The sequence below is a fragment of the Daldinia decipiens genome, assembly GCF_022478715.1.
Source record: "Daldinia decipiens strain CBS 113046 unplaced genomic scaffold F4813scaffold_18, whole genome shotgun sequence".
Classification (NCBI taxonomy): domain Eukaryota; kingdom Fungi; phylum Ascomycota; class Sordariomycetes; order Xylariales; family Hypoxylaceae; genus Daldinia; species Daldinia decipiens.
In genome coordinates, this window is record NW_026054561.1 from 105,978 (window position 1) to 133,018 (window position 27,041).

Genomic DNA, 27,041 nt, shown 5'->3' on the forward strand with positions numbered 1-27,041 from the left:
AAGTAGCTTGCAACGGTATTAGGAGCGTACGAAAAAACTAAGTCCGCCCGAATTAGCATACACGAAAGTCAAGATGAGTACCTAAAGTAAGTGGGCAAAACTCCCAAGTCGCGGAGAGGCACGAAATTTCAAGATATCAATCGAGGTGGGTTTTGATGCGTTTTGATATGCTAGGTAGCAAGGAGCATAGGTAGGTATCGGATATCCTCTCTACCTCATATCTTCACCTTCACCTTCACCTACACCTACACCTACGCCTATCTAACCCTCTTCTGTCGTCATTTGGTTTTTGCTTTCGTCTGCAGCGTCCCCCTTTGTCCGTCTTCTAAACATTCACCCCCTTAAGGCGCGCCGTTAGGGAACTCGAAGTTGAGTTCGCCCCTCTATCTGCATTTTACGGCTTGGACCTTCGTCATTATATAAAGTACTATAAGTACATGCGTTCAAAGGAAAAAAAAGGAGATAAAAAATAATAATGTTCATGCCCCTTAACTCAAGGCTATGCTCCGTCTCCGTTTAACTCATGCACAAAGCTAGACTTAAAAGCATTATGTAGTTGTATATTCACTCGTCATCGGGATCGAATGCGGTAAGCAAACATGGCCAACATTATCCATGTATATAGTAGCAAGGCGACACCGGAAAGAAACTAATAGTAGCGATGGTAGCTATTTAGCTTCGACATGGTAGGTATGTATACTCGATTTTCGGTATTCGTCGTCTTAAAAACATGTGCAATACATCACGCCGCCATCCGTGACAGACGTATAAACATGGAAGCTGATTTGACCCCTCTATGGTGTCAATGGAAATAAATGCCTAATTAATCTCATAAAACGTGCCAGGAGACTCGATGTCAAGCTCCTAATGTGTGAATATTTACTCATTCAAGCTCGTCGACTCATAGCAACATTAGCCCCCACCGAGGCCAGATCTTGTTTGCCGCTAGCAGTTCGGCCGGCCACACGGGGAAGGTTGCTGTTGCCTACTGTTGCAGCTGTTCCCGCACTAGCTCTTTTTGTACCGGAAGTAAGTCCGGTGAAAGCAGACGTCCGTCTCGCTGCCCCGCCTGGCTTCAGAGGGCTATTGTTCGTTTCTCTGGGCCGTAGGGTTGGTCCGCTCTTGCCGGGTCCCGGGGGTTCGGGTAGGGGCCGCGGTGTTGAAATGGTATTATGACGCTTGACCGGAGAGGACTCCCGTGTTCTAGGTACAGGAACAGATGTTTTCTGTCCGGTAATGAACTCGTGTCGTATAGCCTCTTCAGGCTTAAGACGGCGGTCCGGGTCCCATCGTAAACACCGTCCAAGGAAGTCGAGGAATGGTTCGTCATCACATTTGATAGCCTGTTGAAGTGTCTTGGAGGATGGACGACGCCTCCTGCCTTTTGAAGATACCGTCAAGCGCGGCTTGCCCATCGAATCAAAGAAAAGCTTCTTTCTCGTACTCTTCTCAATGAGATGCTTTTCGGGTGGACCAAATACCTCCATGATGCAAGCAAGCTGTTCTTGCTCATTCTCACCGGGGAAAATGGGAACACCGGTGTACAACTCAGCGAGAATGCAGCCCAAACTCCACATGTCAATTGGGAGGCCGTAGGTCATTCCCAGGATAACCTCAGGCGATCGATAGAATCGGGATTGAATATATGTATAAACCTTTTCGTTTTCAAAACAACTGGAACCAAAATCGATGACCTTGATTTCGGAATGCATAGGATGTCGAAGTAAAATGTTTTCCGGTTTAAGATCGCAATGGATCACCTTGTGCTGCTTCAGGAGGTTGAGAGAGCTCAACATCTGTTTGGTGAATCGTCTGATGAGCTTGAGAGAAAATCCGCGGAAGGCGTTGGATTTGATGAATTCGTAGAGATTCATGTCAAGAAGCTCGGTCGAAATGCAGAGATGGCCACGGAAATAAAAACTGTGAGTGAAGTTGACCATGCTATGTCTGTTTTGAGGATCCTGAAGCCCTGTTAGTGAAATCTACAAGTTAGATGCACAATGTTAGTAACTTACCCATTCACGAAGCTTTTGTAGAATATTGACTTCGACAAGAGCTTGCTGATGGAATCTCTTCTTATTGCGGATGATCTTCACCGCAACAAGCACGCCAGTTTTGTGATCGATACATCTCACCACTTGACCAAAACTACCCTTTCCGAGAACATCGACAATCTCGTAACGATACGCAAGATGATCACCCACAACAATCGAGTAGTCTCCGCGCTCGTCATCGTAACCAAAGTTTGGAAGTTTCGAGTTCAAATCGCCGATGACTTTACCAGCATTTTGAGTGCCGCAGAAATAGACGTCGTTATAGTCGACAATCTCGCCTCTCTCGTAGATGTTTAGCATGGCTATCCGTATTGCTTCATGAGCACCGACACGCTCCTTCGGCGTTGCCCTCTTGCGGAGAGCATCTAGCGTTCGAGCCGCCATTTCCGTCTCCTTCCTCCTCAGGGCTAACTTCCTCATCTCGTCCTCGGCGACCATGTCGTCCTTATCCAACTCTGCGGTATAAGAATCCCGGCGCTTAATTGATGCAGTAGACGGCCTTGGACGGAGCACCTTCTGCATAGATAAATTCCGGGGTTGTGATGAAGCCTCAACCATCGAGCTGTTACCCACGTCTTCCTTGGAGCTTGTCCAGGCATCGCCCCGACTCTTCTGCGTAAACATAGTGTTGAGACTGGACGCAGAACTCTTCCTACGCCTGGATTCCAAATACGTTCCCGATGGTTTCGTGGTGTGGCTCGGACTAGAAGCCTTCGCCGCGCTTATATTCATGGACGCCGAAATTGGTAATCGCGGAGGTGGCATGCTGTCCTGTCGAGCATGCTTCTCGGAGGCCTTGTCAACAGATCCGGAAGACGCATGATGACTACTCTTCGAATTGCTTCTTTTCCAAGACAAGCTTAATTTTCTCCTCAAATTACTCATCGAAGATGGTGTTGGAGGCTCTTCCGGACTGTTTTCAGCAGGAGACTTGTTGCCTGCTTTTGTCGACTTCTGCGCCCGTGGACCAGATGGTTTCTGGGGTGGTCTAGCTTCGACATTGGTATCAATTGAAATTGGTTGATTTACATCTCCAACCGTCTTAGATTTCGTTAGTCTACTACCAAAAATGCTGTCCTTTTTAGGAGCGACTGTAGAGAGGAATGGCGAGCCAGAAACTTTGCGAATTTGGTTCTTGGCTAGAGATTCAAGCGGCGATTCAGATAAACTTCCTCCGGTTGGACTATCTACTCGGGTGTGATGAATAGAACTATTACTCCGCAGAACTGTTTTTTCAGATTCTTTATCCGTACGACCTCTAGAGAAGAATGTGCTCCTCGACGCTGTCATTGGCGTAGTGGGCGTCTTGGGAATCGTTCGCGAGAGGGGAGGACTGTATTTACCATCATCTTCGCCTTGGTCTCGTAAAGCTGTGATCTTTGCTTCGTTTATACTTAATGGCCCAAGAGTGAGCGGCGGAAGTCGTAGGGGCTGTAGACTCTTTTTCGACTGACTTATGCCAATCTTCTGTTCAATATCCGGACCTGCAAGTGTCTTCCGCGGGGCATGCTTTCGAGTACCGGTTTTACGTTGATATTTCTTTATCGGTTCTTGTGACGGAGTACCTGAGGGGGTTCCGGTAGAGGTGCTATGAACGCTACTCGAATCTAACGTATATGTCGATTTTCTTTTCTCGAGGAAAGAGATCTCAGCTGGCGAATCCTTGGGTGACTCGTAAACCTTCGGAATTGCAGGTACAGGAGGCACATCCTCCTCCTCTTCACCTGCAGGAGGGTTATGTGCATTCAGCGTTTTAGGAGCAGGTAATCTCGACGCCGGACCGACTTGCGGGAAGGTCCGCTGAATAGAACCAGTTGAAGTCCGGTGGGTATTGAAACTGTTCACTGAGGCAACAGACAATCCTGAACTGTAAGATTTTCTATTAGTAAGCTCCGGTGTCGTCCTTAAGGATGAAGGTGTGGATGTCTTTCGAGGAATCATGGACGGCGAGCGTGAGTTAGGGCGAACTTCGATAGGTGGCGGCGGGGCGTTTGTAATTTGTGGTACGTTCTGGGTGGGATGGATCGACATGCGCTTCATACGTTGTGCATCAGTTGGCGAGATAGTTCTGGCACCTAGACCGGTTACGTGAGAACCATGGGTTCCAGGCATTACAGACATTCTTCTCGCAGAATTAGGTGTAGAGCCTTTACCAGCTGCTCTTGGTGACCTAGGAAACGCTGCCGAAACACGGCTCTGATCTGGAGCAAGACCACTACCGGTACTAGCACTTCCAGTTCCAGAAACGTTGGCCGATATTCTTGGTGCGGGTTGAACCGAACGAGCCTTCGTAGCTCGTGTGTTTGCATAGGCCCTCGTTCCATCACTGGACTGCCCTGAAATATCAATCGAGGTCCGAGCTGAACCCACTACACCTCTTTCTGATCCATCTGATATCAGGCTTGGCCTTCGTTTCTGTACTCTGGTCCCAAAATCCGACTCGATAACACCAGGTCCAATCGACTTCCTCGGCTGCTTACCAACATTAGTGCTGGAAACAGGAGGATAATGGTTCTGGCGCCTATTTCTCATTGCAGCAGGCGCAGTCGGCGCATCGACGATGGCGGAAGATGCAGACACGGTAGAGCTGCCGCTAACCTGGCGATTTGACGTGCTAGGCCTTCTCAGTATTGAACCAGATCTCCCCGGTCTGGTGGCTGCTGCATTGGGAGTAGGGTTTGGTTGAGCTCCCGTACGGGTCGTTGCGCCATTTAGGCTGGTACCTGAAGACTGCCTGACCATTCTGTCTGAAGATTCCTCGTCGAGAATGGATCCTTGGCCAGATGGCGAAGGAAAATGTGTCAGTTTAAAATCGTTGGAGGCTGACTCGATGCTGCTCTGGAGATCATCGAAACTGACGGAGGGTAGGAACTCGAAAGAGCTGGCGGTATTGTCTCCTACGTCGCTTGGAGCCCCATTCCGACCGAAGGAGAAGAGTGAATGATTGTTGGACGATGATGCGTGAAGCATTGGTTCGTTATCGATTCTGTTTATAGGGTTGAGGTTCTCCTTGGCCCTGAAAAGAAACAAGGTGGGTTAGTAAACATTACACATTACAGAAACAAACAGCCACGCCGTGTTTCTTTTCTTATTGTAGCGTGAGACGCGAGGTGAGTGGGAAAAACGCACGATCGAGTCGGGGACTGCGCAGCTGGTCTCGGGCCAGCAGGAGCCTTATGATCCCTAATCATAAGGAGTAACACAGTCAAGTATCGTGACGAGAATTGGTGATCGGAACGGTAGTAGTAGTATAATCGACGAGTTTAACGAAAGTCGCGACGGATAGTGTTCGCTATGATCTCTAAGCGGCCAAAGCGAAAGCTGATATAATCCCCTAACTCGACCCAGATCTGAACCTGGAGACTCGCGATCAATCTCAGTCCGGCTAAGGACCTGAGGGCGGCAATACTGCTACCGCATTCCGGGATGCAAAAGGCAAGACTAACAAGTAGACGACAAAGTCGCCCGTGCAAAGAAAGAAGAAGAAAAATACGATGGGCTGGTGCTGGTGCTGTGGTTTGACCGACTGTAACTACTATCGAATAGAATTAGGTTCACGAAAAGGGTTGGTGGATTGTTTTCATTAAGGGAAAGAAAATAAGAGGTCGAACGGGGCTGATCCACAGCGTTTTCCCGTACCGGTCAAGTGAGTTTTTAGTCGCCTCCAAAACTACCTATCCTAGGAATTAAAGGTATCAGACCCGTTAGGTAGGTACAATTTCGTGCGATTACTACCGTAAGGTAAGGTAGGTAGGTAAGGTGGAAGGCACAGTTCCCTTCCGCGGTTCATCAAAGTTGGCTGTCTTGGATGTTCCCTAGGTTAGTGTATTAAAGTTGGCCTGTTAAGGTTGGCCCTGTCAGGGACTGGTCGGGCCACCGTCCACTGATTGAACATAACACAGATGGGAGTCCACTTTTATTAACAATACGTACTTCGTACTTTGTACACACTTTAACACACAAAGGTGGCAAGGTAGGCAGGTACCGATGCTACTAGCAGTACATCTAGTAGTACATCCTGCTGGCAGACACTTGGCAAGACCAGTCTACGGCACGTCAATGGCGGGATGATACTTGGTACAGAACCCCTTAATTGCTTTGTTCTCATTTGAACATCACCACCTATCTCACAGTCTTGTATCAATATATGATATAATTATAACCTCATGCAGATGCACATGTGTGTCAGTCGTATTACAAGCTTACGCATGGCATATATAGGTAGGTATGTTATTATCATACTAAAAGAAATACATCTTCATTTTATATTAAATTTGGTTCGATCGGTATTCACCGCATTTAATTTGCAAAGAGACGTTTTTACGTGTTGTGTTAAGACTCGTCATTGCATACGTGAGTCTAGATAAGGGAGGAGAAAAAAGAGTGGGAATATGTATGGACATACATAGTACCAATGAGACGAGTGTGTGTATCAAGAGGAAACGTTGAAGATCGAACAATACGGAGAAACCCACCCAGTATCATATGTAAGCTCGGAGATTTATTTATTCTTCTTATTTGATGAGAGAGATCTGCGGGGGACATGATAACGGTTGTCTTGGTTGTCTTGGTTGTCTTGGTTGTTTTCTTATTCTCTTTTTTTTTTGTTTCTCGGGATTGCCTTATTGCCTTATTGCCACTGACGGGCCGTCATTATATCTCCCGCAAGCTTCGTCTAATCTTTCTAGGGTTGTTGACCGTATAAAGTCATCAAAGCGAGATGGTTGCCGGGTGAATGGTGATTGACGAAGGATGAAGGACAATCCTGCTTTGTTCGTCTCCATTAACAAATTTGAATTGAATTTGGTACCGGTGTCCGTGCTTCAAGCTCGGTTTTAAGTAAAGTATTTACACCCGTATTTTCATCTGTTTTCATCTCATGCCGCATGTTTCAACTTGTCCAGTAATATACGCTAACAAGGCACCAGAAACTAAACATTTCGGCGTTACCGTGTTACCATGCTACCGTGTTACCGTGTTACAACAACGCTTACAGCGCTTTGCAGTATCCCGTATCTTATCCGTTAGCTAATCCCTCGACTTCAAGGACACCTTTGTTTATGCAGCTAAGCCCTTACTACGTATATGTAGGTCTTAGTGGGTGGCCAGCCACTTTTATGTACACCTGCATGAACATATTCTGTGGGGTTGTTTCCTATCAGCCTATGAAAAATGCACCTAAGGACCCTCCCCTTTTCTTCTTTAGATCAGGAACGAAGAAAAAAAGGGACTTGCCATTGCCCAAAGCGGAATTGAGCTGATAGAATTGGCTGCAAGAAAGGGGTTCGGTACATGCATAGTTCCAGAGCTCCAGTCTGATCTCTTTTAAAGCTTACGCGTTAGATAAGGCGAATGTTTCTATGTGTTTTTCGCGATTAGGTATTGGGTATCTTGTACCTACCTACCTTACCTAGGTTTCTAAGGCCACGATAACTACCTGATAATAAGAGATAATCCTCTGTTTATTACTGCTGTGATCCAAGTCAGACCCAACTTTCATCATTTATTCATTTATTTCGTACAACCTATCGCCAACCCCTTTTCAGCTATCAGCCACCAAATTTAACGAATTTATAAAAGATATCTAAAGAAACGGCAGGGAGCGGCGCCGGCCAGCGCCACATCGCAGACCACGTGGGAAATGCATAACCTAGAGATTTCAACTTTACTTTACATGTTGTAAACAGCCGTTGATAACGCCTCGGGTATCGACTTGCCTCACTTCCTATACGAGGCTGTTCTTATAAAAGGTATTTCGAAGAGCGGGTGTAAAGAGATGCTGCGAGAATCTAATATAATTAGCATTGATTAGGATATAGCTACTGTATAAGTAATTAGCTTGTATCGATATATGATATTTTATTATCATGTCTGTAAAGCTACCAACTTGTTGTCTTAAAAGTATTAGATTCCAGTGACGAGTCAACTCATATGCGACAAGTCTTCTAATATAAAATTCATACCTATGACATAGCCCACATTTCCACAATACGGCGAGCGGGGAATCTTATCTATGATGACCCTCGTGCCCAAGATCATGTCGAGACTCGCATCGTGCAACCGACTGACATTAGCATCGTCCTTCCAGTAACACTACATCTGCTTGACCTGACAACCCCAAAGCGCGATCTTTCCAGTAAGCCGTAGGGCTAGCGCAAACAACAAGGTCGCTGCGCCGGGCTCTCGTCGCGAAGTCGTGTTGTGCTGTGCTGTGCTGTATAAGAGTGGAGTGGTTCGGTTTTCGTCCTGGTATCTTGCGTCCCGCGGACTATACACGACATCTTAACTAACCCATCATCATGCCCCCCTCCCCTCCCCTCCCCTATAAAAACAACCTCCAGACCCCCAACCAGGCCAACCCCAACGACGTAGCCGCGATACCGAATCTCCGACTGCGCATACCGAACATCGATTTCCTCGCTATGATCTGCGCCCGGTTCTTCTCGAGTTCTCGCTGGCCGGAAAAGTAGCTATAAGCCGCTAGGCTGATAAACGCACCGCCTCCTATAGCTGCACGTCAGCACGTGGGGTTCGGTGTAGTTGTCTGTATGTATGTTTGTCTGTTTGTCTGTCAGGTACACCGTAAGAATGCGCTGACTGACCTACGACTCTGCACGGGAGGCAATCTTCGCCCCGATCCTGTTTCAGTAAGTCTTTCAGGTCCTCGGGCCTGTCGAGGGTGCCGATCGACGGCACATTGTCCCTACTCATGGCTAAAAGTAGAGCGCAACTTTAGCGCGCTGAGGGTAGACGGGAGGAATTATTGTAAACCCTTTGATAATGGCGATCTTTTTTTGAAAGTTGCTACTTCGTAAAATGCAGCTGAAGGTGAATTGGACCGTGCACCTTCAGAGCCCCGCTAAGCTTCCGTCTGGACCGACTTGTACATAATCACCTCCGGAGCCGTAAAATCGGGGATATGACGGCCTTTCATCAAGATACCTATTAACCTAACCTAACCTAGTATATTAACATAGTTCAATGTTAAATCAATAATTATATAGAAGTTTAAATCCAATTTTAATTAATCTTCACAAAGCTAGTATCAAAGCTTGAAACTACTACTCGACACAGCCTTAGCCGCCTTTGCCTTATTACCTTCCATATCCACAATCTCGCCCTTCTTATTGATGACTTTAACACCGCCCAGCTTGAGATCACCAAGAGTCTGCTTCTGCGCCTGAGCCTTCGCGCTCTTAGGTTTCTTGTCTTCGAGACCGCCAGCCTTTCGTATCCTCTCCTTCTCTCTCCTGCGTCTTCTAACCTTGTCCTCTCTACTCATCTCTTCCTTAGCAACAGGTAGACCACTCTTGGCAACCACCTCACCCTTTTCAGCAGTGTCCTTGCCAGCCTTGTAGATTTCTTGCGGGGCCAAAGTATGGTCACCACCGCTGACGCCCTGAGAGGTCGTAGGTTGAGCGTCTTCCATGCTGATTGTTGCCACATCCGATACGACCGTGAGTGAGGGTGCAGCGGGCTTGGGTTTGTAGTGCCAGCTAGTGAGAGCATCAAGGCTCGCGCTAACTTCCTTCCACATCTGCTCAATTTCCTTCTCCTCTTTTCCCAGTTTCTCGTCAGCCTTGCTCACGTAAGAGTCTGGGTTTGTGTTCTTGACGTGCTCCTCCTCGTAGATCTCCGCAAGTGACTGCTTAGCTTTGGTGTCGTCTAGATCGACAAGTCCTCGTCTAGTGTTGGACGAGAACTCGGAGGCATCAGGACGTCGTTTAGCAACTTCGTCAAATTCTTGGGCTAGAATACGACGTTTAATCATATCCTCGATACTCTCGCTCACTTCAGCCGTAATGACCGGCACAGGCTTACCCACGTGCTCAAAGTCGAGATCCTCCCCTAACAGAGAGTTCATCGGCCGATCAGCAGCTTTAGCTTCTCCAGACATTGCCCATTGCCTCTTAGCTACATTTGCAGCCTCAAGCTGCCGAATCTCTTCTGCTAGCTTGGCTTGTCGCCTTTCGTGTGCCGATTTCCTGGATTTAGGGTCACCCGCAGAAGCGTCAGAAAGAGCATCTTCCGAATCTTCTCTCTCTGATTCGTCTTCGAACAAATCTCGCCGGACATCGGCCATTGCTCGATCAACGTCGTTGTCATCAGGTTTGGTCGGCCGAGGCTCCCTGAACTGCTTGGCTTTGCTGTTTTTAGCCCCCTTCCGCTGCGGGGGAGCGAAGAAATCTTTGTAATAGATCTCATTAGCGTTTGAATCATCTTCACCATCTATTTCGTCTCCTTCTTCTTCGCTCTCTCCTTCTGGCGCATCTAGATCCATGTTACCGAAGGTCGGTCCTCCATCTTCCTCATCGTCTTCGATATCAGAAAGTATCTCGTCATCGACGTCATCAGTAGGTTTTTTGGGTTTCTTTCCGTTACTGGATGGCTTTATAGAGCGCGGGTCGGCGTGCCAATCTACTTCGTCGTCATCACTTGCATGGTCAACGTCCGGGTCTCCTCGGGCATCGGCATCCTCAAACAATTGGGTCTGTTTGTTGAATTCATCAATGGAAAAGAAACCATCGTTAAGACCATTAGGATCTTCAACCAGCTCCTGTGAGAACTCTTCAGGCTCATCTTCATCGTCGACCTCATCTTCCTCATCGATGTCTTCTAGACCCCCCTCTATATCATTATCTGATAATTCGGAATCGTCCTCGATATCTTCCTCATCATCTTCCTCATCATCTTCTATAAGTCCTTCCGAATCTTCGAGCTCTGAGGCAGACTCGCCGTCAACCGAATCATCGTCGGAGATGTCCTTAGCCGGTTCGTCGATATCGATATGCGCATTTCCGTTGATGCCGTTCACCTGTATCTTCTTCTGGTCTTCTAATTCTTGGAGTGCACTTTTCGAATCCTGCAGTGCGCTTGTGATAATTCTTCTTGCCTGTTGCCAAACTTGGCTACTTTCGAACCCATCAACGTGAAGCTTCCTGATCTTTAGTATTTCGCCTTTGCCTAGCCCGTTCTCAGCTCGTTTCCGCTTCTTGCTCTCTTCCCTTTGGCGCTGCTGTTGTTCGTCGCATATTTGCCCGGCATATGCATCTAGCGTAGCCTTCGCAAGCTGCAGCGAAGCATTCGGGATTGTAGAGGCTGGTTGTAGGAAGCTATGCCGGTTGCCGGACTTGATAGCCTCAAAAAGTTCTAGCATCTCTACGGCGCTAGATGGTTTTGAGGAGTCGACAAAAGAAGATAGAAATCCTACTGATGGCGCATGTGTTAAAGTATGTGAAGTTGAGGTCATGGAAGACGTGGTGCTTGCAGGCCCCGCCATTGCTTGTTACTCTAGCGAAGAGGGGAGGATGAATATAAATACTGGACTTTTTTTTTAATCAATGGTTCGGCGAATCCAGAAAAATTGACCGGTTCAGAAAAACTTTCCTACTATGTAGTTCTAGGATGAAGCAAGGACCCCCACACGCTACGGTGCTTATCGATAAATATTAAGTTAAAGAGTTGTCCCATAATTTAGTGTCCCACAATTTAGTCTTGGACCCTCTGACGGCATCACAGTATCTCTCTCTTAGCTGTACCTTGAAATATTTAGCCTCATTTTCTACCTACCTAGGTACCTATCTTCTAGATCTAATGATGTGCATAGCAACCCAGCCAACATGAACGGCGTAATAGAGGCGCTGCACATCTACGATGAGCATAAGTCAGCCCTTCCTCTCCTTAAAATATTATATTCTAAACTCCTTCGAAACTGACAATGACCGTATAGTCGTGCGATACTCTCTCATATCTATACATCACGCCCTCTTTCGGCCGCCGTCCTTCTTCCCCTGTATCTCGAACATCCGGCTCCGAGACCCAACTTAATATACCTACCAAATACCAACCCTCCAACCCTTGTATTTAGTCTTATACATGCAAATATACTTTACTTGGCCACCTCTTCTTCTGAGATAGAGCCTCTTCTCGTCCTCGAGTTCCTCCATCGCATAATCGACGCTCTCGAAGAGTTCCTCGGCGCGCCGGTCCTAGCGCATAAGATCGAAGCAAATTACGATGTCGTTGCTCAACTTCTTACTGAGATGTGCGATGCCGGCGCTGTTAATACTACAGAGCCGAACGCGTTGAGGGATGTGGTCGAAGTAGAAGGTCTACTAGGGAAGCTATTAGGTAGCATTAATCTGCCTGGCAAATCCCCTAGTAACTCCAACGCACCGTCCCTTATATCTCAAACTGCGCCGGCTCTCCCCTGGAGGCGAGCAAATGTGCGACATACGTCAAATGAGATGTACGCCGATATTGTAGAGACGTTGTCTGTCACTCTTGCACCATCTGGTAGGCCAATCGCTGCATATGCGAATGGTACTATTGCATTTACGTCTAAGGTATCTGGAGTTCCAGATATCCTCATAAATATCACTGGGCCCTCAGGAAAACATAACCTAAACAGCGTTATGGAATTACCAGTATTCCACCCATGTGTACGATTAAGCAGATGGAAGGAGAACCCAGGAGAACTCAGCTTCATACCCCCTGATGGACGCTTCATCCTCGCAGGCTATGAAGTGGACCTACTACCTTTCACCAATGGAAAGAGCGGGAATTTGGGTTCGAACAGCCTAAGACTTCCAGTAAATATCGAGGTTAAAACCGGGTTGGGATCAACCGGTTCAGACTTCGAAGTTCGGCTCATCATCAACAAGAACTTTGGATCTTCTAGTTCTTCAATATCAGGGTCATCTGGTAGAGGTGGCGGTTCGGGTAGCAGAGGGTTCGGAGGACCACACCCAGGCTCAGCCGGCGCGCCATTATTACAAGACCTTATCGTCTCAGTACCGCTACCTTCCGAAGTTAGGAACCTTTCAGATATTCGACCGAGTAAAGGAGACGCTAGTTTTAGTGCAGGAGATAGGGTATTGGAATGGCATATACCCACAAAGGAGCTTTCTACCGGGACATCTTACTATGGCCTTCGATGCTCAGTCCAGGGTCCATTATCTGAAGATCAAGAAGATGCCGATTCTAATGGGTTCGGTTTCGGCAAGGACTATACTTACGACGAGCCATATCAAAGCAATGCCAACGAGAAGCCCAAAAATGGCGAAGGAAGCTCGGACAGCGAAAAGGAAGCAAAAAGAATTGCCCAGAACAAGATCCTTATGCCGAGCTCTGCGTCTGTTAGCTTCTCTGTCAAGGGGTGGTTATCAAGTGGAATTAAGGTCGAGAGCATCCTCATTGACCCGAGAAAGAGTCGAGGTCTGGGCGAAGGAATAAAACCGTATAAGGGTGTGAAGTATCTTACCATTAGCAAGGGGGGAGTCGAGACCAGGTGTTAAAGGGTACGTAGGGCATATGGACGGTTACATTTGGAATTGCACTATCCAGTAATGCTCCAGCAATGCTCCAGCAATGTACTGCATGATTGCATGATCGGCGTTTTGGTGTGCATGCTGAGGAGCTATAAGATATCACTACGCATGGATCAGCAAGGCGTCAAGCTGGGTACTACTATTGAATGATTATCTCCGTCCTCTCGATATCAAACCGGACTTTAGCAAAGCTCTAAATAAGTGAAGGACGAACAAGTAACACAAATACTATTACCTTGAGATTGGTTTAACGGATATCTTCGAATGTACATAATATAACCTTAGGTACATTAGGTACCTACCTATGTACATAAAGTGCCTGTAGATACATAGTACATATACTGAGCTAGATCCGGGGAAGAATGTGGGGGAGAGACCTTGGCAATTGCGGGCAGCTTAGCATCAACTTGTCGAACAAGGGCCGAGGTAGCTGTACCTAGTAGGTACCTGAGGTATGTACCTCAATACTTCAACAACTAGAGTCATCAATCGAAACTTCAACCTTACAACTTCTGAACTTTTACTCTTTCACTCCTTTAACCTGAATCTCCTTTTGCACCAATTACTACCTATCTTATCTTCTTGCTCAACGGCTTAGCCAAGTTCCACATTCGATGACCGTGAGAATTGATCGCCGCAGCGCAAACATAGCTGGCCTGCGGTGATGAGTGTGTTCATTTCCCCGTTGCGCCGGCCCATCCGCGCCGCGGATTGGGTATATCGCCGGTTCAGCTCAACTGATTTCCTCGGTGCGGCGGTATACCCCATCGGTCCAATTAGCCGTCGAAGCTATGCATCAATAAAAGGAAAGAGACCGCGGACTGCTATCTTCTTTCCAGGTCAGGATTTCAATGGAACCCCCCGAGAACTAAACTAATTAGTTCTGCTATATTATAGGCCAAGGAGTCCAGAAAGTCGGAATGCTTACGCCCTGGATCGAAGCCTTCCCAGCCAGAGCCGCACATATAATCGATGAGATTGATAGTTATATGGGATACAAGCTATCAGACATAATACAAAATGGCCCAAGCCGAGTACTAACCGCAACGCCCAACGCCCAGCCGGCGATCATGGCAACCTCCATCTTCATTCTCCGCATCCTCGAGAACGAATTCAACTTTGATATATCTAAGCGAGTGGATGTATCGCTCGGACATTCACTAGGCGAATTCGCAGCGTTAGTGGCAGGAGGTGTATTAGAATTCGAAGACGCTTTATATATGGTGCGCAAACGCGCGGAGGCTATGGCGGAGGCTACCCAGAAGGCTAAAGAAAAATACGGAGGAGAATATGGCATGGTGGCTGTCGTTACGGAGCCCGAGTATTTAACGCAACTGATCGAGGCTATAGACGACTTCGTGGGATACCGCAGTGCTGGCGCGAGGAGTGAGAGCGCCGACTCCATGAAGCCCATCGACCAGGTACTTATCGCAAATATCAACAGCAAGAATCAGATTGTGTTGAGCGGGAATATACAAAGGATCAAGGAACTGACAGCTCATGTCCGACAATTCCTTGGCCACGACCCTAGAGCGGTTCGATTAAATAGCGACAGTCCATTCCACAGTCCAATCATGAGGCCGGCAGTCAACGTGGTGCGAGAACTAGTCTCGAGGAAGAGTAAAGCAAAGGGCCGCGAAGATAAGGATGTCATCACCTTTCCGGGTCGACTACAATGTGTAAGCAACGTGAGTGCGCGGCCATTCGAAGACGCCGCGGATGTGAAAGACCTACTGGCGCGACAATGCCTCGAAACTGTCAGATGGTGGGACAGCATCAAGTATCTGGATCAAGAGCAGAAAGTTAGAAGGTGGATCGGTATTGGGCCTGGAAAAGTTGGCAGGAACCTTGTAGGAAAGGAGGTGGGCATGCGCGGGATGGACTCGGTTAAAGGGGGTGGTGTCTGGGCTATTACCGACCCAGTCGAGATCGAAGATGTTTTGAAAGGGTTAGAAAAGACTGAGTCATTACAAGAGGAAGAAGAGTAGGAAGAGTACCGTCTACATGATACTACGTGGGACAAGATGCCAACCCCCCTTTCCCCCCCCTATGGTGTCTTATAGATGATATTTCATGATGGGAGGAGGTAGTTTTAGATCTCTCAAGGTTCATCGGGCCTTTTAAAACAACTATATGCTATTACATTGTAGGTACTTAGATATCATGCTAGATAAATTTGCGTACAGACGTCTGTAAGATGATAGATGCTACTCGAATAATAAACATTTATATTTATATCTCTGCTACAATGTATATTTAGTGGTTATACCCCTGAAGGTGTTATGTCCCCCTTTGATTCACTAAAGACCAAATAGTGGGGCAACCTCAAGCTCATTATCGATAGCTCAACTTCACCAAACCCAAGCACTCAACCATCTTTACATCTTTCCACCTTCTCAATCCCAGCGTATACACAGCAGCGCAAAACCGGCAGCACATGTAGCGATGGCGACCGCAATACCCTCTATAGCCTGCCTAGGTGTTATAGGGCGAAATGTACGTTCGTTTATTATTTTCCTCCCTACCTTCCCTCTATCCTAAACTATACGTGCAACCTCACTCACCCATTTCCACTCCGCGAAACCGCCCAAACCACTCCGACCACCATCACTCCTCGCTAACATCAAACCGCAACTAGAACAACCCCCTCCACATAACCATATTCCCCTCCTACGACCCCGCGAGCAACACCCGCGCCCCCCTGCGCACGCCCCTGCAATTCTCCCTCCTCCTCAGCAGCACCCTCGACATCTTCGAAACGCGCGCCCGCCGCGCCGGCGCCGCACCCACAGCCGGTGCCCCCACCGCCGCCGCAGCCACCACCACCCCAACCCCCAATCTCACCGGCGATTTCGGCCTCCTGCACGCCGTGGACGAGCGCCTGGCCGCGTACGGCTTCGAGACGAACACGGGCGTCAAGTTCGTCGCCGTAGTCGACATGCGGGGCCGCGTGGCCGGAAGCAGCGCCGCGGGGGTCGTCAGGGGCGGCGTTGGGCTGAGGGACACGGAGCTGCGCGTCGTGTTTCGCGCCATGCAGACTGCCTATGTTCGGCTGCTGCAGAATCCGTTTTACGACCCGGACGAGCATGCGCCGCTGGTGTTGCCGCTGGGCGGCGGCGTGGGGGGCAAGAGGATTACGAGTCGGAAGTTTGCGGACGAGATGAGGCGGATTGGGGAGGGGTGGGCGCCGGGGCTGATGAGTTTGTAGTTGGGTGGAAGGGTATACATAGGGGAGAAGGGGAAGGGGGAAGATGAAGGGCGAGTTTGGGTTTGGGAGAGCGTGACTGCTCGAATGCGCATGCATGTATAGTGGCGTTATGGGCTGGCATGGAGCATGGAGTCTAGGCGTTCGTGGTGGAATGATATTTGGTATTTCGTTTATACGGTGTTGCGCATTTATATACGTGCTCTATCTAGACATGATATACATGATATACACAATTCTATGGATTAGATCCCTACTCCTGGTCGCGACTTTTCGCCTGGCCCTCTCCCGAGAAGGTCTTCTTTAAATATTCGACCCGTAGCCGTTGTAGACCTGCAGGTTCTTCGAGCTCTACTGATGGTCCCATGCTAGCATCATCCCCTCGGACAGTCGGCGAGGCTGACCACGACCGTGGCTTCGAAACTGGCGAACCTTCCCAATGCCGTGCTTCTGGAGGAAGTGGCTGCCACCAGTTGTCCCCTGTGCGGCTATGCCATTGAGCTCCGCAAAGTTCCCAGAGCCGACTCGTGGCTCGCTTGTAGGCGAATCGTTCATCCTCTCCAGTAAACGCACTAGTGTTACTGAAGTCTACTTTGGACTTTTGCTCTACACCAAAGTCGGAATCCTGATCCGGATCATAGTCCGTATTTCTTGAGTCGGTGTATGACGAGATATTTGGCCTGAAAGGCGACATTGTATCCTGGTAAACCTCGGCAACCGTCTCGGAGTGTATTACGTCTCCGTCAATACTCTCGCTTCCTTTAGAAGCATCCCGTTTCACGGGTGAGGGGACAACCTTCGCTTCCGGGAAGAATAGATCATCAGGAGCGGCTTCGGCCCGGATAACTAATTTACACCTGGCTTCATACAATGCGTCCAATAACGTGATGAGTCTCCTTGCCTCGTTCTTTTTAAGGATCGTTAAGATAGGCACGCCATCGATGATGAAGGTATGAAAAGTTGAGGCCATCGTAATATAATCGGCTGGTCCGAAGGAAGAGACGAGGTCCTTAAAGTCCCATAAAACAGACCCTCCGTAATGCTGAGGGATAGTGATGGCCCGACCATAAACGGTCACTGTTAAGGACTCCCAAGGTATTTCGTGCTTTTCAGGTGGCAAAACCAAGCGGTTTAATGTTTCCATCCACAGAGCTTCATCTGTCTCACCTATGAGGAAATAATTCCTTGGCGCTGCGACGGATATATTTGATTCGCCTGTATCTTGAGTCTTTGCATTGGATGAAAGTACTGTGGTGGAAGTCATTGCTGATTCGTCAGATATATAATTCTCAATAGGGGCCTTAACACGCTGGCTCAGCAACTCGCTAGCCTCACGGCGCCTCCAGTCTTTGCCTCCTTCCATCTGCCAGAATTCGCATCTTGCTTTCAAAACTTCAAGAAATGATGCAAAATCACTAGTAGAACCGAAGAGTTCCCCTCTTCCACGAGTCTGCCTCAGCCCCAAGACTTGACCTATGAGACTGCTAGTTGTAGGAGGAACGTATTCGACTCCGGTAGCTTTTTCTAGCTCGTCTGGCATACGATTTGACGAAGCAACGAGGACGCCACCTAGTTGAAAGAATGCAATGAACAGATTACTGAGTATTTTGCTTGCCGCTCTATCCGGGAGTTGAAACTCATCCAGAAAAAGAATCGGTGATTTCTCAACCATATCCTTAGCCATCCATAGTAACGAATATTCCTGGTCACCACGGTCTAGATGTGAATGTGACTTCCGATAACGCTCAAGCTGGGACAAGGTATAAAGCATGAAAGTATTAAAATGCCATCGTCTTTTGCGGCTCGTCGGTAACCCGTCAGCCAGGAGGTCAAGTAGCATTGACTTGCCAGTGCCAACTTCACCTGATAGGAATAAGCCTTGCGGCGAATCTATTTGAATCGCCTCTTCATGGCTCGTGAGAACTTTTATAAGAGCCAGGGCATCCTTACTCTCATTGCGAGCGAAGAATCGAGAAAAAAGGGGATTGCGCCAGATAGGATGGCTCTCGACTGCGAGAGTACGCGACGGGTCTTTATCTTCCTTTCTAGCACTGTCCAGGGCATTTGTAATGGCTTTTAATCTAACGCGGTACTCATGTGATGGTGAATAATCCTTGAGCCGATGATAGACCTTTTGAAGATGAATTGCTAATCGATGCTGAGCAGCATCGGGGGAACAGACCCCAGTCGCTAGTAGTGACTGATACTTCACCAGGGGATCTGTAATCGTGACTGAACTGATGCTTCGTCTCATCTCGAGTTATTAAATGATGCCAGTACCCCTTTCAGATGACAGGCACGATATGTACCCTAAGCTGATATAGTTGCTAGGGGTGCTCCCCAGGATTACCTGGCTACCATGGAGGGATTAGGAATTACACATAAAAAGTGAAAAGTCTAATCCCCCAGTAGAGTACAGCATCAGTGTTAAGCACCTAGTAGAGGTATCCACGTTGCTAGATTTCTTAATATATTTTAGCAAATATGGAGGTGATAAGCATTTCGAAGTTTCGAAAGGACAAACTTGCAATATTCACTTTCCGAAAGAGGCAAACGAATAAATAGTAGTTAGGGACAACCAATCTTTGTTATCCTTGATATATTCGTGAGTGTGTTGGAATGTTATGAATAAATCGTGACGATAGTCGACGACTAGAATAACTTTACGTTGAGAAGAGTTGCATGAAGTTAGATTACGGAACAGTAGGAAATAAATTAGAAATATGTCGAGGGTTGAGGTTGTTGTTAAAGTCGAGGCTTAAACATTAGGTTAGAGGTTGCCCCGGATTTGTTAAGTCCTTGCGATTGGTTGCTTGGCCCGTGCTAAGTTGCCAGCGCACGAGCCATATGACGGTAGCAAAGCATTTTGATCCGTCCCTGTTCGTCCACAACCGGCAAGCACAGGGGTCTTGAAGTTTCTAAAACGGTCTAGCTTCAGCCGCGCCTGTACGTATTGAACCTCTGATTTGTATTGATAATACATACAAATTGCATGTACCTTACGTAGCACCTAACCTAACACCTTAAAAAGTTACTGGTAAATGCCAGAGCTACGTAGCTCCAGCTAACCTAATTCCAGTGTATGTGTTTTTTTTTCTCCCGTCCCTACAGGTACCCAGCCAAGGTGAAGCAGCGGCCCAATCAACCGTAGCCAAACATTTGTCGGCCTCGTCATTCTTTCACGAAACGAAGGCCTTCACCATTCAATCTTCATCTTTTTTTTTCTTACACCTTCACACCTCACTCCTTCTCCAACATTTTATCCACGCCCACACCCACCGCCCACGCCCACGACTTCTTCCGTCTCCTCACGATGAGCACGTATTTTCTACATCAATCGATCCATCGATAATAACGGTTTTCCTCATCGCTAAAAGTATTCGATTGCATCCTTGTTTCGATCCTGCTGCTCATCCTAAGGACTCAATACTGCAGAATTGTTACATCATGTTTTCGGCTACCGTCAACGGCGCTGAAAACCCGTCGCCTGCCGTTACGGCAACCCGTGGCCGACGACGTCAACGACCCGTGAGCTCAGATAACTCGGTGCAGCAACCTAAAGCGAAGCGACCGAAAATACCATTGAACGATCAAACATTTGCGAATCCTATTGCTACTCCTGAGACGTACGAAGTCAAGTCCGCGAAGCCTTCGGTAGTCGATTTGAAGCAAGATGGAATTGAGGAATCGCCTGCACCGAAGCAGGAACTCAGTTTTCGATCCAAGAAGGTTCGGCCAGGCGAACGTCTTAGCAAGGGGGATGGTAGCACGCTTTTAGTAAGTTTTAGTAGCAAATAGTAGCAATTAGTAGCAAAGAGCTCCCGGCGACCTTGAGTTTAAATGGCTGACACGTCAACACCCTCACCCTATAGTCAACTAATATCGCGTTCGATGTCCGGAAACTCCCAGCTTTACCTGATCGATTAAAATTAGACACTGGCAGTATGTTACCTCTTCACCGCTCGTCGATTCGTCGATTCGTCGATTCGTCGACTCTTTATATCACTAACTCTATCGTGTAGGTCGTCAGCATGGTTCCGTCGACAGTTCCACGGGATATGCCCTAAGCATCTCCCATACTCACGCCATCGTATGGCCATATGCGGCGCCCGCCCAGTCTCCTGAATCCTTTACCTTCGCGTTGCCGTATCCCTCAAAGTCCTCCAGCGATCTTTTACCCCTGGGCGCGCTTGTCCCTCCGTCCGCCTCCTCTTCCGAGCCGGGTTTGGTAGTAGTCATGCCTACTAATGGTAAGGTGACCTACTGGGAATCGATATCGAGCGCGACGACACTGGATTTCATGCGCCAACAGCAAAACGGCGTTGAAGGTTCTATCACAGGAATGTTTTCTGGCGAGGCTGTCATTCAGATCACCCATGCCGAATCCGCCGCTGGTTTCATCCTTGCATTTAGTAGTGGACGCCTGGCATACTTGAGCGTCCGAGACACGCATGGCCGCCCAAAAATCTCGACACAGTTCTTGCGCACCAACCTTGGCCCTGCTAACAGCGGGTTCTTTGGAAGTCTCCGACATGCGCTGTCACAGACTGCTTCTCAGGGAGATATCGCTGCCGTCCGTTCAGAAAAGTCATCCAAGCAAGGCGAGTGTACCGTCGTTGCTGTTACGTCGAAAGGTCGCCTACATTCTTGGAGGGTACATCGGGGAGGCCACCATGACCTTCTAGTTGAGGTAGATGCTCGCAATACCATACTCGGAGCTCTCCAGCAGATGGACAGCGTAAGCGCCAAGTTACCTGCAGAGTCGCTAAAGATACTCGACTTCTGCTTCGTACCCAGGGGCCTGGAGCAAAAATATAGCGAGATGAGCCAGCTTCGTGAACCCTCCGAGTCCGAGGACCAGCAACACTTGGTGCTCCTTGTTTCGCTTTCTAACAAGCAAGGATGGCGTTATACGCTTATTGAAGTTGTATTGTACTCTGGGTTTTCATCAGAAACCCCCATTGACGTTGGCATGGTTCGACCGATATCTACTTACTCTACTGCACCAGATTCGCAGGCTCTTGCTAAACCTCGACTTTATCTCCCTCGGCCAAACATCATTGCTTTTCTTGTCTTCGACCACGCTGCCGTGATAGCCTCGATTGCCCAGCCCCCCGACTCCCCCGATTCGCAAATACTTGAGGACAACCACATCATACCTGCATCTTTCGAGGATGTCGTCGATCTGCGTACGGACCCCACCCTCGAGATTGTCGGCTCCGGAACCGAAGAACCGAAGACCCAAGGTTTCGGTTCTGCCGAAGGGAGAGCGCCTCGTATCAGACCTAAGAATCCCACCGCTATACTCCTAGTTCGAGGTGCAGGTGCTCTCCGCATTGCATTAACAGATGTTGAACGATTCGCAAGTGAGAAGCCTCCGGAGGTTACAGCCAAAGCGAAGCTCGAACAGGCTGTATTTTTCGGTGTCAAGGAGGATAACCCCCTCGTATTCGATAGACAACACGGCCTTCGTTTTACCGATGCGGAATACGGTGCTGCTGCTCTGGAGTTGAGCCGAGAAATTCTCACATCTGCCGGCAAACACTTTTCAACTCTAGCCGCACGGGTTGACACCAACATCAAGGAGCGTGTGCAGTACTTGGAGAAGATAATGACACAGATCGCAAGTCTTAAAGTGAACCTCGATCGTGTTACGAAATGGCAGTTACTTTGGAACGCGGAAAAACTGCATGTTGCTAACGTTATCTGGCACAAGCACGAGGAGTTCACTACTCAGCGATCTGCGGCTTCTAAGAAGAGCATCGTTGCCGAAATCGTCGAGTACATCCGATCCGAGGAAAAGTCTGAACCGAACGTCGCGAAAGGAGAAGTCGATGAGTTGCGTCACTGGTTCATTCGCGATGTTGATCGCATGCAAATATTCATCGCATGGGCTTACGAAGTTATAAAACACAATTCCAAGGCCAACTTAGACCAAGCATCTCTAACGCGGTTAATATACGAAGCTGCAGAGATTTACAATAGCGCGATACGAGATGCCTTCACATTCCGCACGAGGAACCTCCAACTCTACGGTCTAGCGGGCGAGAAAATGGACCACGGGATTTTAGCTAGCAATTATGTTGGGCTCCCGACTCCCTGGACTTGCCACCCTTTCATTGCCAACAATGTAAAGAGGCAAGTGGAATTGTCTACTGAGTGGGTTAAGCAACACTGGGCAGCAGATTCCGAAGGGCAAGGCGTCATGGTTCAGAAGACTCGCGAGCTCTTACCACAAATGACTGAAGTCTACTTAACTGTCGTTCAAGAATTATCTCGATCATACCTCGCCAGCGACGATCCAAAGAAGGCTGCGGACGGTCAGAAGTACGCAAGCATCTATGAGCAAGACCGCCATGACAAGGTCGTCCTTCTTGCTCAGACCGAAAACTGGGAAGCTGGAATCAGGATTGCCGAGAACCATGATTCTCTTCCTGCACTCGCGGAGATTCTCACTCGTGAAATCGACGGACTTCGACACCAACTTGAGACACCTGGCCTGTCTCCTGAGCGTCTCGAAAGCTTGGAAGCCAAGATGACTGCGAAAGAAGAGCAAGTACGCGAGTACTTCATAACATATGGCAAAGACTTTGCCTTCCCATTCTACGAGTACCTATTCACTACGTTCGGAGTTGATGCCCTGCTCGAGTACGACGGGGATAAGAAGTTCAAGACGATGTATCTTCGGACCAAACCAGAATTGGCCAAAGTTTCCTGGATTAACGACATCATCGGCGAAGAGGACATTGACCATGCCGCTGACACGCTTCTCGACCTTGGCCTGGCGCGCGAGCAGCAGGTCTGGAACAAGAAGATCGAGTTGAGTTTAGGCAAGCTAGCTAGGATGGCCGAATCATCCCGGCCGTCTAGCAAAGCATCTATGAGCATACAAGATGCGAGTGTTAACGGGACAGCTGAGGATGCTCAGGTAGACGCCATCGATAGAGAACTCGCCATCATTGGTGTTCAGGACGACCTATACAATACTCAAATCCGCCCTGTGATCAGCGTGGCGCTCGAAGGAGAGGAGTTGAGCGTTATACAAGAAACATTCGCGCTCAAGATACCTAAGAAGTATAAAATATTCTCGCAAATATTTGACGACGCATTACGACGGCTCTTGAACCACGAGGCTCTGGACCCACTCACGCTCATTGACCTGCTTACATTAATCACTCTACCACAGGAGACGCGGGAACACATGCCTGACCAGTTTTTCTCGGCTCTTAGCGTAGCTTATAACGGCCTCACTGGCGCAGAGCGTGTACAAGCCGAGCGGCTCATATGGCGGAGATGTTTCCTAAGAGAAGACTGGACGCAACTCAATAACACTACACTCAAGAATGACAACGATATCGTAGAGGTCCTTGGCCAGACAGACCTTTTCCAGTTCTACTGTACACTATATGCGAATCGTAAGTAAAAACGAAGATGATACTCGGTAGTAGTGCTAATGAAAAAAACAGAGCAAAGTGGCGGGGACAAAAACAATTACCGGCGGTTGTCCCCATCAGAAGTCGCTGGGGTGTATACGGAAACCCTTGACCGGCGATTTGAGAAAATGGAGAAAGGTTATCGCGAGAAGGTATTGGAGGCGATGAGGTGGGAAGACAGCAACCTGCTTAAGCATATCGAAAAGCACCGGCTGGAGCAGTGGGCCAAGGAAACACGGAAATATGCTGAGGAAGCTGTCGACCAGCAGTATGACGAAACTACTGCCGCTGGAGCAGCACTGAGCCCACCCAGATCGGGGTCTGCACGAAGGCAAACCAAGGCGTTTGACAGCACGAATGGCAAAAACGGCACACACTAGAAGTATTCACCATTAGGACCGCGAGTCCCGCAAGAAGTTTAATGCACAGGAGCGTCGGAGTTATTTGAAAATTTCATTTCTTGTACCATACTGCATATACTCGTCTGTTTATATAATTGCCGTGAGGCACGGGCAAAAGGAAAAGTTGACGAGAACAAGGGGGATCATCATTCACGGCCAGGCTTCCTCCACGCAAGAACACGATACCGAGGCTTTTATGTAGCGTACACAGGGTAGCTTCGCTAACTCTCGCTTAAGCCGATATTCTTTTCTGTTTTGTAATAATCATGGTTTTGGTTTTATAGTGACATTCGTTACTTGAAATAGCAATTCGGGTATACTGGACGCCCGTAATATAAAGAAACGATAGTTTCTTAGTTTGGTATTTGACCTAGGTTAGGTAGGTAGTTATGCTTCTTGGAAGCTTCTAACATTCAAAATGAATACCCTTCCCTTGTATATAGTGTCGCTTTTTTCTTGCCTGTGTACCTGACTTATTTATACTTCGCTCGGAACTGTAGCCTCTCCTATTCTAGAGGCGTAATTATCCCCAGCCTCGTCAGCATCAAGTCTATCCAGTGCTCTATCAACCTCCTTGTCCCATTTGCTTAACCCGACAATCACCCATTCAAGGATTCCAACTAGGTATAAAGCAACACATTGTCCAACCCATAGGCCTTGAAGACCCCATCCGTGGAAAGCAAGGTAGATTCCCGCTGGTAGCGCGCCGCCGTAGTAGCTGAGTAGATTAACAAGAGCACCGATCCATTGTCGCCCCATGCCTCGGAGTACACCGCCGCAACTCCCGTTCAGCCCGTCGGCGATCTGGAACAGCGCGACAAAAGGCATGACGTCTGCGACGAGCTGAACTACGCGGTCATCGTCGTTAAAGATCCTGCCAAAAACATTTCTGGTGCTCATCAGAATGGTGAGTATAACGGTACCCAGAATCGTAGATAAGATGGCGGCGCAGTGGGCAGCGCGTGCTGCATCGCGGGGCTTCCGTGCTCCTAGGAGATTGCCTATCCGAGCCGAGGCGGCGACGCCCAGACCGAAAGGGATGGTGTTGATGACCTGATCGGCCGTCATGATGACGGACTGTGCGGCGAGCGTGATGGTGCCAAGTCTGCCAGCAGCTAGAGCAACAATCTCAAAAGCCCACCACTCCGTGCCCACGTGGATAACTCCTAAGAAGGCCAGGCGTGCGAACGGCCAAAGATTCGAGGCCGCGCGACGAAAATCGAATCCACCCCAGCATTCGTGGCCGTGTATGAAGGTTGCGTATGCGACGAGGAGCAGGAACGAAATCCAGTACGATATGCCCGTCGCAAGAGGGGCACCATAGAGGCCCAAACCGAGAGGATAAATAAAGAGGTAGTTGAGCAATGCATTGAGCGGCGACGTGATCAGAAGCACGTATGTCCCCGGCCTGTATATCTCCTGCGCCTGCAAGTACTTCTTCATCGACTCGAACCACACGTATCCCAGGCCTCCCGGAATCAGAATATGTAGAAACTTGCTCCCCTCGACGCAGATGAATTCTTCCTGGCCGAGGGCTCGGAATAGGGGGCCGGAAAACCCCCATATTACGGCCACGACGGCGTAGAATGCGGTCAGCACTATGATGCCGCGTTGCAGCAGGATGCCAAGGTCGTGCTTGTCTTGAGAGCCGGTGAAGCTCGTCGATGCGAGCGTGTCGAGCGCTGTCGTGCCGCCCATCGCGATCAACCAGCCCGTGGCCATTGCAAACACTGTACATGTGGGTTTCGCGTGTCAGATATTATATACTTTTTTTTTTAAAAAAAAAATACGTCAAGGGGAATAACGGATCTATGGGATATATCTCATATGTAGGTATTTAATAAAGACAGGTAGGTATATGTACCTATCTTGATAGTATGGGATGTTTAGGTTTTACTGACTATAGCAGAAAGCAGCCGTAGCTAATGCTTCTGGGGAGAGGCGGCCTACGATCAGAACCGAGAGGGTCTGAAGGCTGTTTTGGAGCGTATAAGCTAATATCACCGGGATAGCTGCCTTGGTCAAGAACCATATTTCAGCCAGCCATTGCCGGTATTGGGGAGTATTAGTTTGCGCATCAGCCAGAGGCGCCTTTGGCAGGAGCGCGGTTGTTTCATCGTTGAAAGGTATACTCGAAGGCGACTCTGGCTCTGGAGTTGGCATCGATGAGGGGTATTCATCAGCCATTTCGAAGGAGATGTGAAGTGAGAAAGCTTGAAGGAGTTTGGACAGGACGATATATGAAATCCCAAGCACGGCAAGATAAAGGTGGGAGAACCTTACCTAGGCACACTAGGTATACTCTTATCCCTTGTTACATGTATGGATGGAAAGTTCCACTTTGATGACTTTGATATCTGGTCGCCAATCCTCTTCAACTAGCATGGATAGGGGTACGTTGCTCCGGAGGTGTGGACGTAGACTGCCGCCTCTTTACGTTTTTCGACTTGTCTAGAGGTATTCATATTAGCGTGCGGTTTTATCAGGTAACATATACGATCAAAGGCAAGACACGGGTCCTGGATAGCGGCAAGGCGTAGATAAGCGTGCAGATCGAAGAACTCGTGGAGTCATGGGATGAAGTCTAGACAACCAATAGGCGATTATCTACCCCGTAA

General features: G+C 48.4%; 9 protein-coding genes across 9 annotated transcripts; 4 read left to right on the forward strand and 5 right to left on the reverse strand.

Annotated features, from left to right (window-relative positions):
• Positions 1-373: 373 nt before the first annotated feature.
• On the reverse strand, positions 374-5,476 carry F4813DRAFT_82706 (uncharacterized protein). Its single transcript, XM_049248938.1, has 3 exons — positions 5,184-5,476; positions 2,016-5,070; positions 374-1,961 (listed from the first exon to the last, which is right to left on the reverse strand). The coding sequence occupies exons 1-3, from the start codon at positions 5,243-5,245 to the stop codon at positions 888-890; spliced, it is 4,191 nt and encodes a 1,396-aa protein (XP_049099168.1). The 5' UTR covers positions 5,246-5,476; the 3' UTR covers positions 374-887.
• Positions 5,477-7,750: 2,274 nt separating this feature from the next.
• Positions 7,751-8,924, reverse strand: F4813DRAFT_82721 (uncharacterized protein). Its single transcript, XM_049248939.1, has 3 exons — positions 8,657-8,924; positions 8,034-8,558; positions 7,751-7,843 (listed from the first exon to the last, which is right to left on the reverse strand). The coding sequence occupies exons 1-2, from the start codon at positions 8,763-8,765 to the stop codon at positions 8,377-8,379; spliced, it is 291 nt and encodes a 96-aa protein (XP_049099169.1). The 5' UTR covers positions 8,766-8,924; the 3' UTR covers positions 7,751-7,843; positions 8,034-8,376.
• A 43-nt stretch (positions 8,925-8,967) lies between these two features.
• Positions 8,968-11,437, reverse strand: F4813DRAFT_360673 (Mpp10 protein). Its single transcript, XM_049243433.1, has one exon. The coding sequence runs from the start codon at positions 11,332-11,334 to the stop codon at positions 9,100-9,102; it is 2,235 nt and encodes a 744-aa protein (XP_049099170.1). The 5' UTR covers positions 11,335-11,437; the 3' UTR covers positions 8,968-9,099.
• Positions 11,438-11,508: 71 nt separating this feature from the next.
• Positions 11,509-13,878, forward strand: F4813DRAFT_360675 (Mu homology domain-containing protein). Its single transcript, XM_049243434.1, has 2 exons — positions 11,509-11,718; positions 11,785-13,878. Exons 1-2 carry the CDS (start codon positions 11,675-11,677, stop codon positions 13,349-13,351), a joined length of 1,611 nt encoding a protein of 536 aa, XP_049099171.1. The 5' UTR covers positions 11,509-11,674; the 3' UTR covers positions 13,352-13,878.
• Positions 13,865-15,627, forward strand: F4813DRAFT_360677 (malonyl CoA-acyl carrier protein transacylase). The gene is made up of 2 exons (XM_049243435.1): positions 13,865-14,223; positions 14,282-15,627. The coding sequence occupies exons 1-2, from the start codon at positions 14,049-14,051 to the stop codon at positions 15,370-15,372; spliced, it is 1,266 nt and encodes a 421-aa protein (XP_049099172.1). The 5' UTR covers positions 13,865-14,048; the 3' UTR covers positions 15,373-15,627.
• Positions 15,628-15,765: 138 nt separating this feature from the next.
• Positions 15,766-16,697, forward strand: F4813DRAFT_360678 (snare-like protein). Its single transcript, XM_049243436.1, has 2 exons — positions 15,766-15,880; positions 16,023-16,697. Exons 1-2 carry the CDS (start codon positions 15,830-15,832, stop codon positions 16,590-16,592), a joined length of 621 nt encoding a protein of 206 aa, XP_049099173.1. The 5' UTR covers positions 15,766-15,829; the 3' UTR covers positions 16,593-16,697.
• Positions 16,698-19,340, reverse strand: F4813DRAFT_360679 (AFG1-like ATPase-domain-containing protein). The gene is made up of 2 exons (XM_049243437.1): positions 19,114-19,340; positions 16,698-19,053 (listed from the first exon to the last, which is right to left on the reverse strand). The coding sequence occupies exon 2, from the start codon at positions 18,841-18,843 to the stop codon at positions 16,843-16,845; it is 2,001 nt and encodes a 666-aa protein (XP_049099174.1). The 5' UTR covers positions 18,844-19,053; positions 19,114-19,340; the 3' UTR covers positions 16,698-16,842.
• Positions 19,341-19,585: 245 nt separating this feature from the next.
• On the forward strand, positions 19,586-24,651 carry F4813DRAFT_82799 (Nup133 N terminal like-domain-containing protein). The gene is made up of 4 exons (XM_049248940.1): positions 19,586-20,366; positions 20,462-20,531; positions 20,612-24,004; positions 24,056-24,651. Exons 1-4 carry the CDS (start codon positions 20,037-20,039, stop codon positions 24,400-24,402), a joined length of 4,140 nt encoding a protein of 1,379 aa, XP_049099175.1. The 5' UTR covers positions 19,586-20,036; the 3' UTR covers positions 24,403-24,651.
• F4813DRAFT_82805 (MATE efflux family protein) lies at positions 24,457-26,826 on the reverse strand. Its single transcript, XM_049248941.1, has 2 exons — positions 26,325-26,826; positions 24,457-26,153 (listed from the first exon to the last, which is right to left on the reverse strand). The coding sequence occupies exons 1-2, from the start codon at positions 26,608-26,610 to the stop codon at positions 24,901-24,903; spliced, it is 1,539 nt and encodes a 512-aa protein (XP_049099176.1). The 5' UTR covers positions 26,611-26,826; the 3' UTR covers positions 24,457-24,900.
• Positions 26,827-27,041: the final 215 nt, after the last annotated feature.

What these genes read in the sequence shown, in the direction of transcription:
- F4813DRAFT_360673 (XM_049243433.1), bottom strand. Translation starts at nt 11,334, where the DNA reads ATGGCGGGGCCTGCAAGCACCACGTCTTCCATGACCTCAACTTCACAT.
- F4813DRAFT_360678 (XM_049243436.1), top strand. Translation starts at nt 15,830, where the DNA reads ATGGCGACCGCAATACCCTCTATAGCCTGCCTAGGTGTTATAGGGCGA. An exon ending in TAGGTGTTATAGGGCGAAAT is followed by an intron (nt 15,881 to 16,022) that starts GTACGTTCGTTT and finishes AACCGCAACTAG; the next exon opens with AACAACCCCCTCCACATAAC.
- F4813DRAFT_360675 (XM_049243434.1), top strand. Translation starts at nt 11,675, where the DNA reads ATGAACGGCGTAATAGAGGCGCTGCACATCTACGATGAGCATAA. An exon ending in CACATCTACGATGAGCATAA is followed by an intron (nt 11,719 to 11,784) that starts GTCAGCCCTTCC and finishes ATGACCGTATAG; the next exon opens with TCGTGCGATACTCTCTCATA.
- F4813DRAFT_360679 (XM_049243437.1), bottom strand. Translation starts at nt 18,843, where the DNA reads ATGAGACGAAGCATCAGTTCAGTCACGATTACAGATCCCCTGGTGAAG.
- F4813DRAFT_82799 (XM_049248940.1), top strand. Translation starts at nt 20,037, where the DNA reads ATGTTTTCGGCTACCGTCAACGGCGCTGAAAACCCGTCGCCTGCCGTT. An exon ending in GGGATGGTAGCACGCTTTTA is followed by an intron (nt 20,367 to 20,461) that starts GTAAGTTTTAGT and finishes CTCACCCTATAG; the next exon opens with TCAACTAATATCGCGTTCGA. An exon ending in ATTAAAATTAGACACTGGCA is followed by an intron (nt 20,532 to 20,611) that starts GTATGTTACCTC and finishes TCTATCGTGTAG; the next exon opens with GTCGTCAGCATGGTTCCGTC.
- F4813DRAFT_82706 (XM_049248938.1), bottom strand. Translation starts at nt 5,245, where the DNA reads ATGATTAGGGATCATAAGGCTCCTGCTGGCCCGAGACCAGCTGCGCAG. An exon ending in GCGCAGTCCCCGACTCGATC is followed by an intron (nt 5,071 to 5,183) that starts GTGCGTTTTTCC and finishes GTTTCTTTTCAG; the next exon opens with GGCCAAGGAGAACCTCAACC. An exon ending in TACAAAAGCTTCGTGAATGG is followed by an intron (nt 1,962 to 2,015) that starts GTAAGTTACTAA and finishes ACAGGGCTTCAG; the next exon opens with GATCCTCAAAACAGACATAG.
- F4813DRAFT_82805 (XM_049248941.1), bottom strand. Translation starts at nt 26,610, where the DNA reads ATGGCTGATGAATACCCCTCATCGATGCCAACTCCAGAGCCAGAGTCG. An exon ending in TACGGCTGCTTTCTGCTATA is followed by an intron (nt 26,154 to 26,324) that starts GTCAGTAAAACC and finishes CCACATGTACAG; the next exon opens with TGTTTGCAATGGCCACGGGC.
- F4813DRAFT_360677 (XM_049243435.1), top strand. Translation starts at nt 14,049, where the DNA reads ATGAGTGTGTTCATTTCCCCGTTGCGCCGGCCCATCCGCGCCGCGGAT. An exon ending in GACTGCTATCTTCTTTCCAG is followed by an intron (nt 14,224 to 14,281) that starts GTCAGGATTTCA and finishes GCTATATTATAG; the next exon opens with GCCAAGGAGTCCAGAAAGTC.
- F4813DRAFT_82721 (XM_049248939.1), bottom strand. Translation starts at nt 8,765, where the DNA reads ATGAGTAGGGACAATGTGCCGTCGATCGGCACCCTCGACAGGCCCGAG. An exon ending in CCTCCCGTGCAGAGTCGTAG is followed by an intron (nt 8,559 to 8,656) that starts GTCAGTCAGCGC and finishes GTGCAGCTATAG; the next exon opens with GAGGCGGTGCGTTTATCAGC.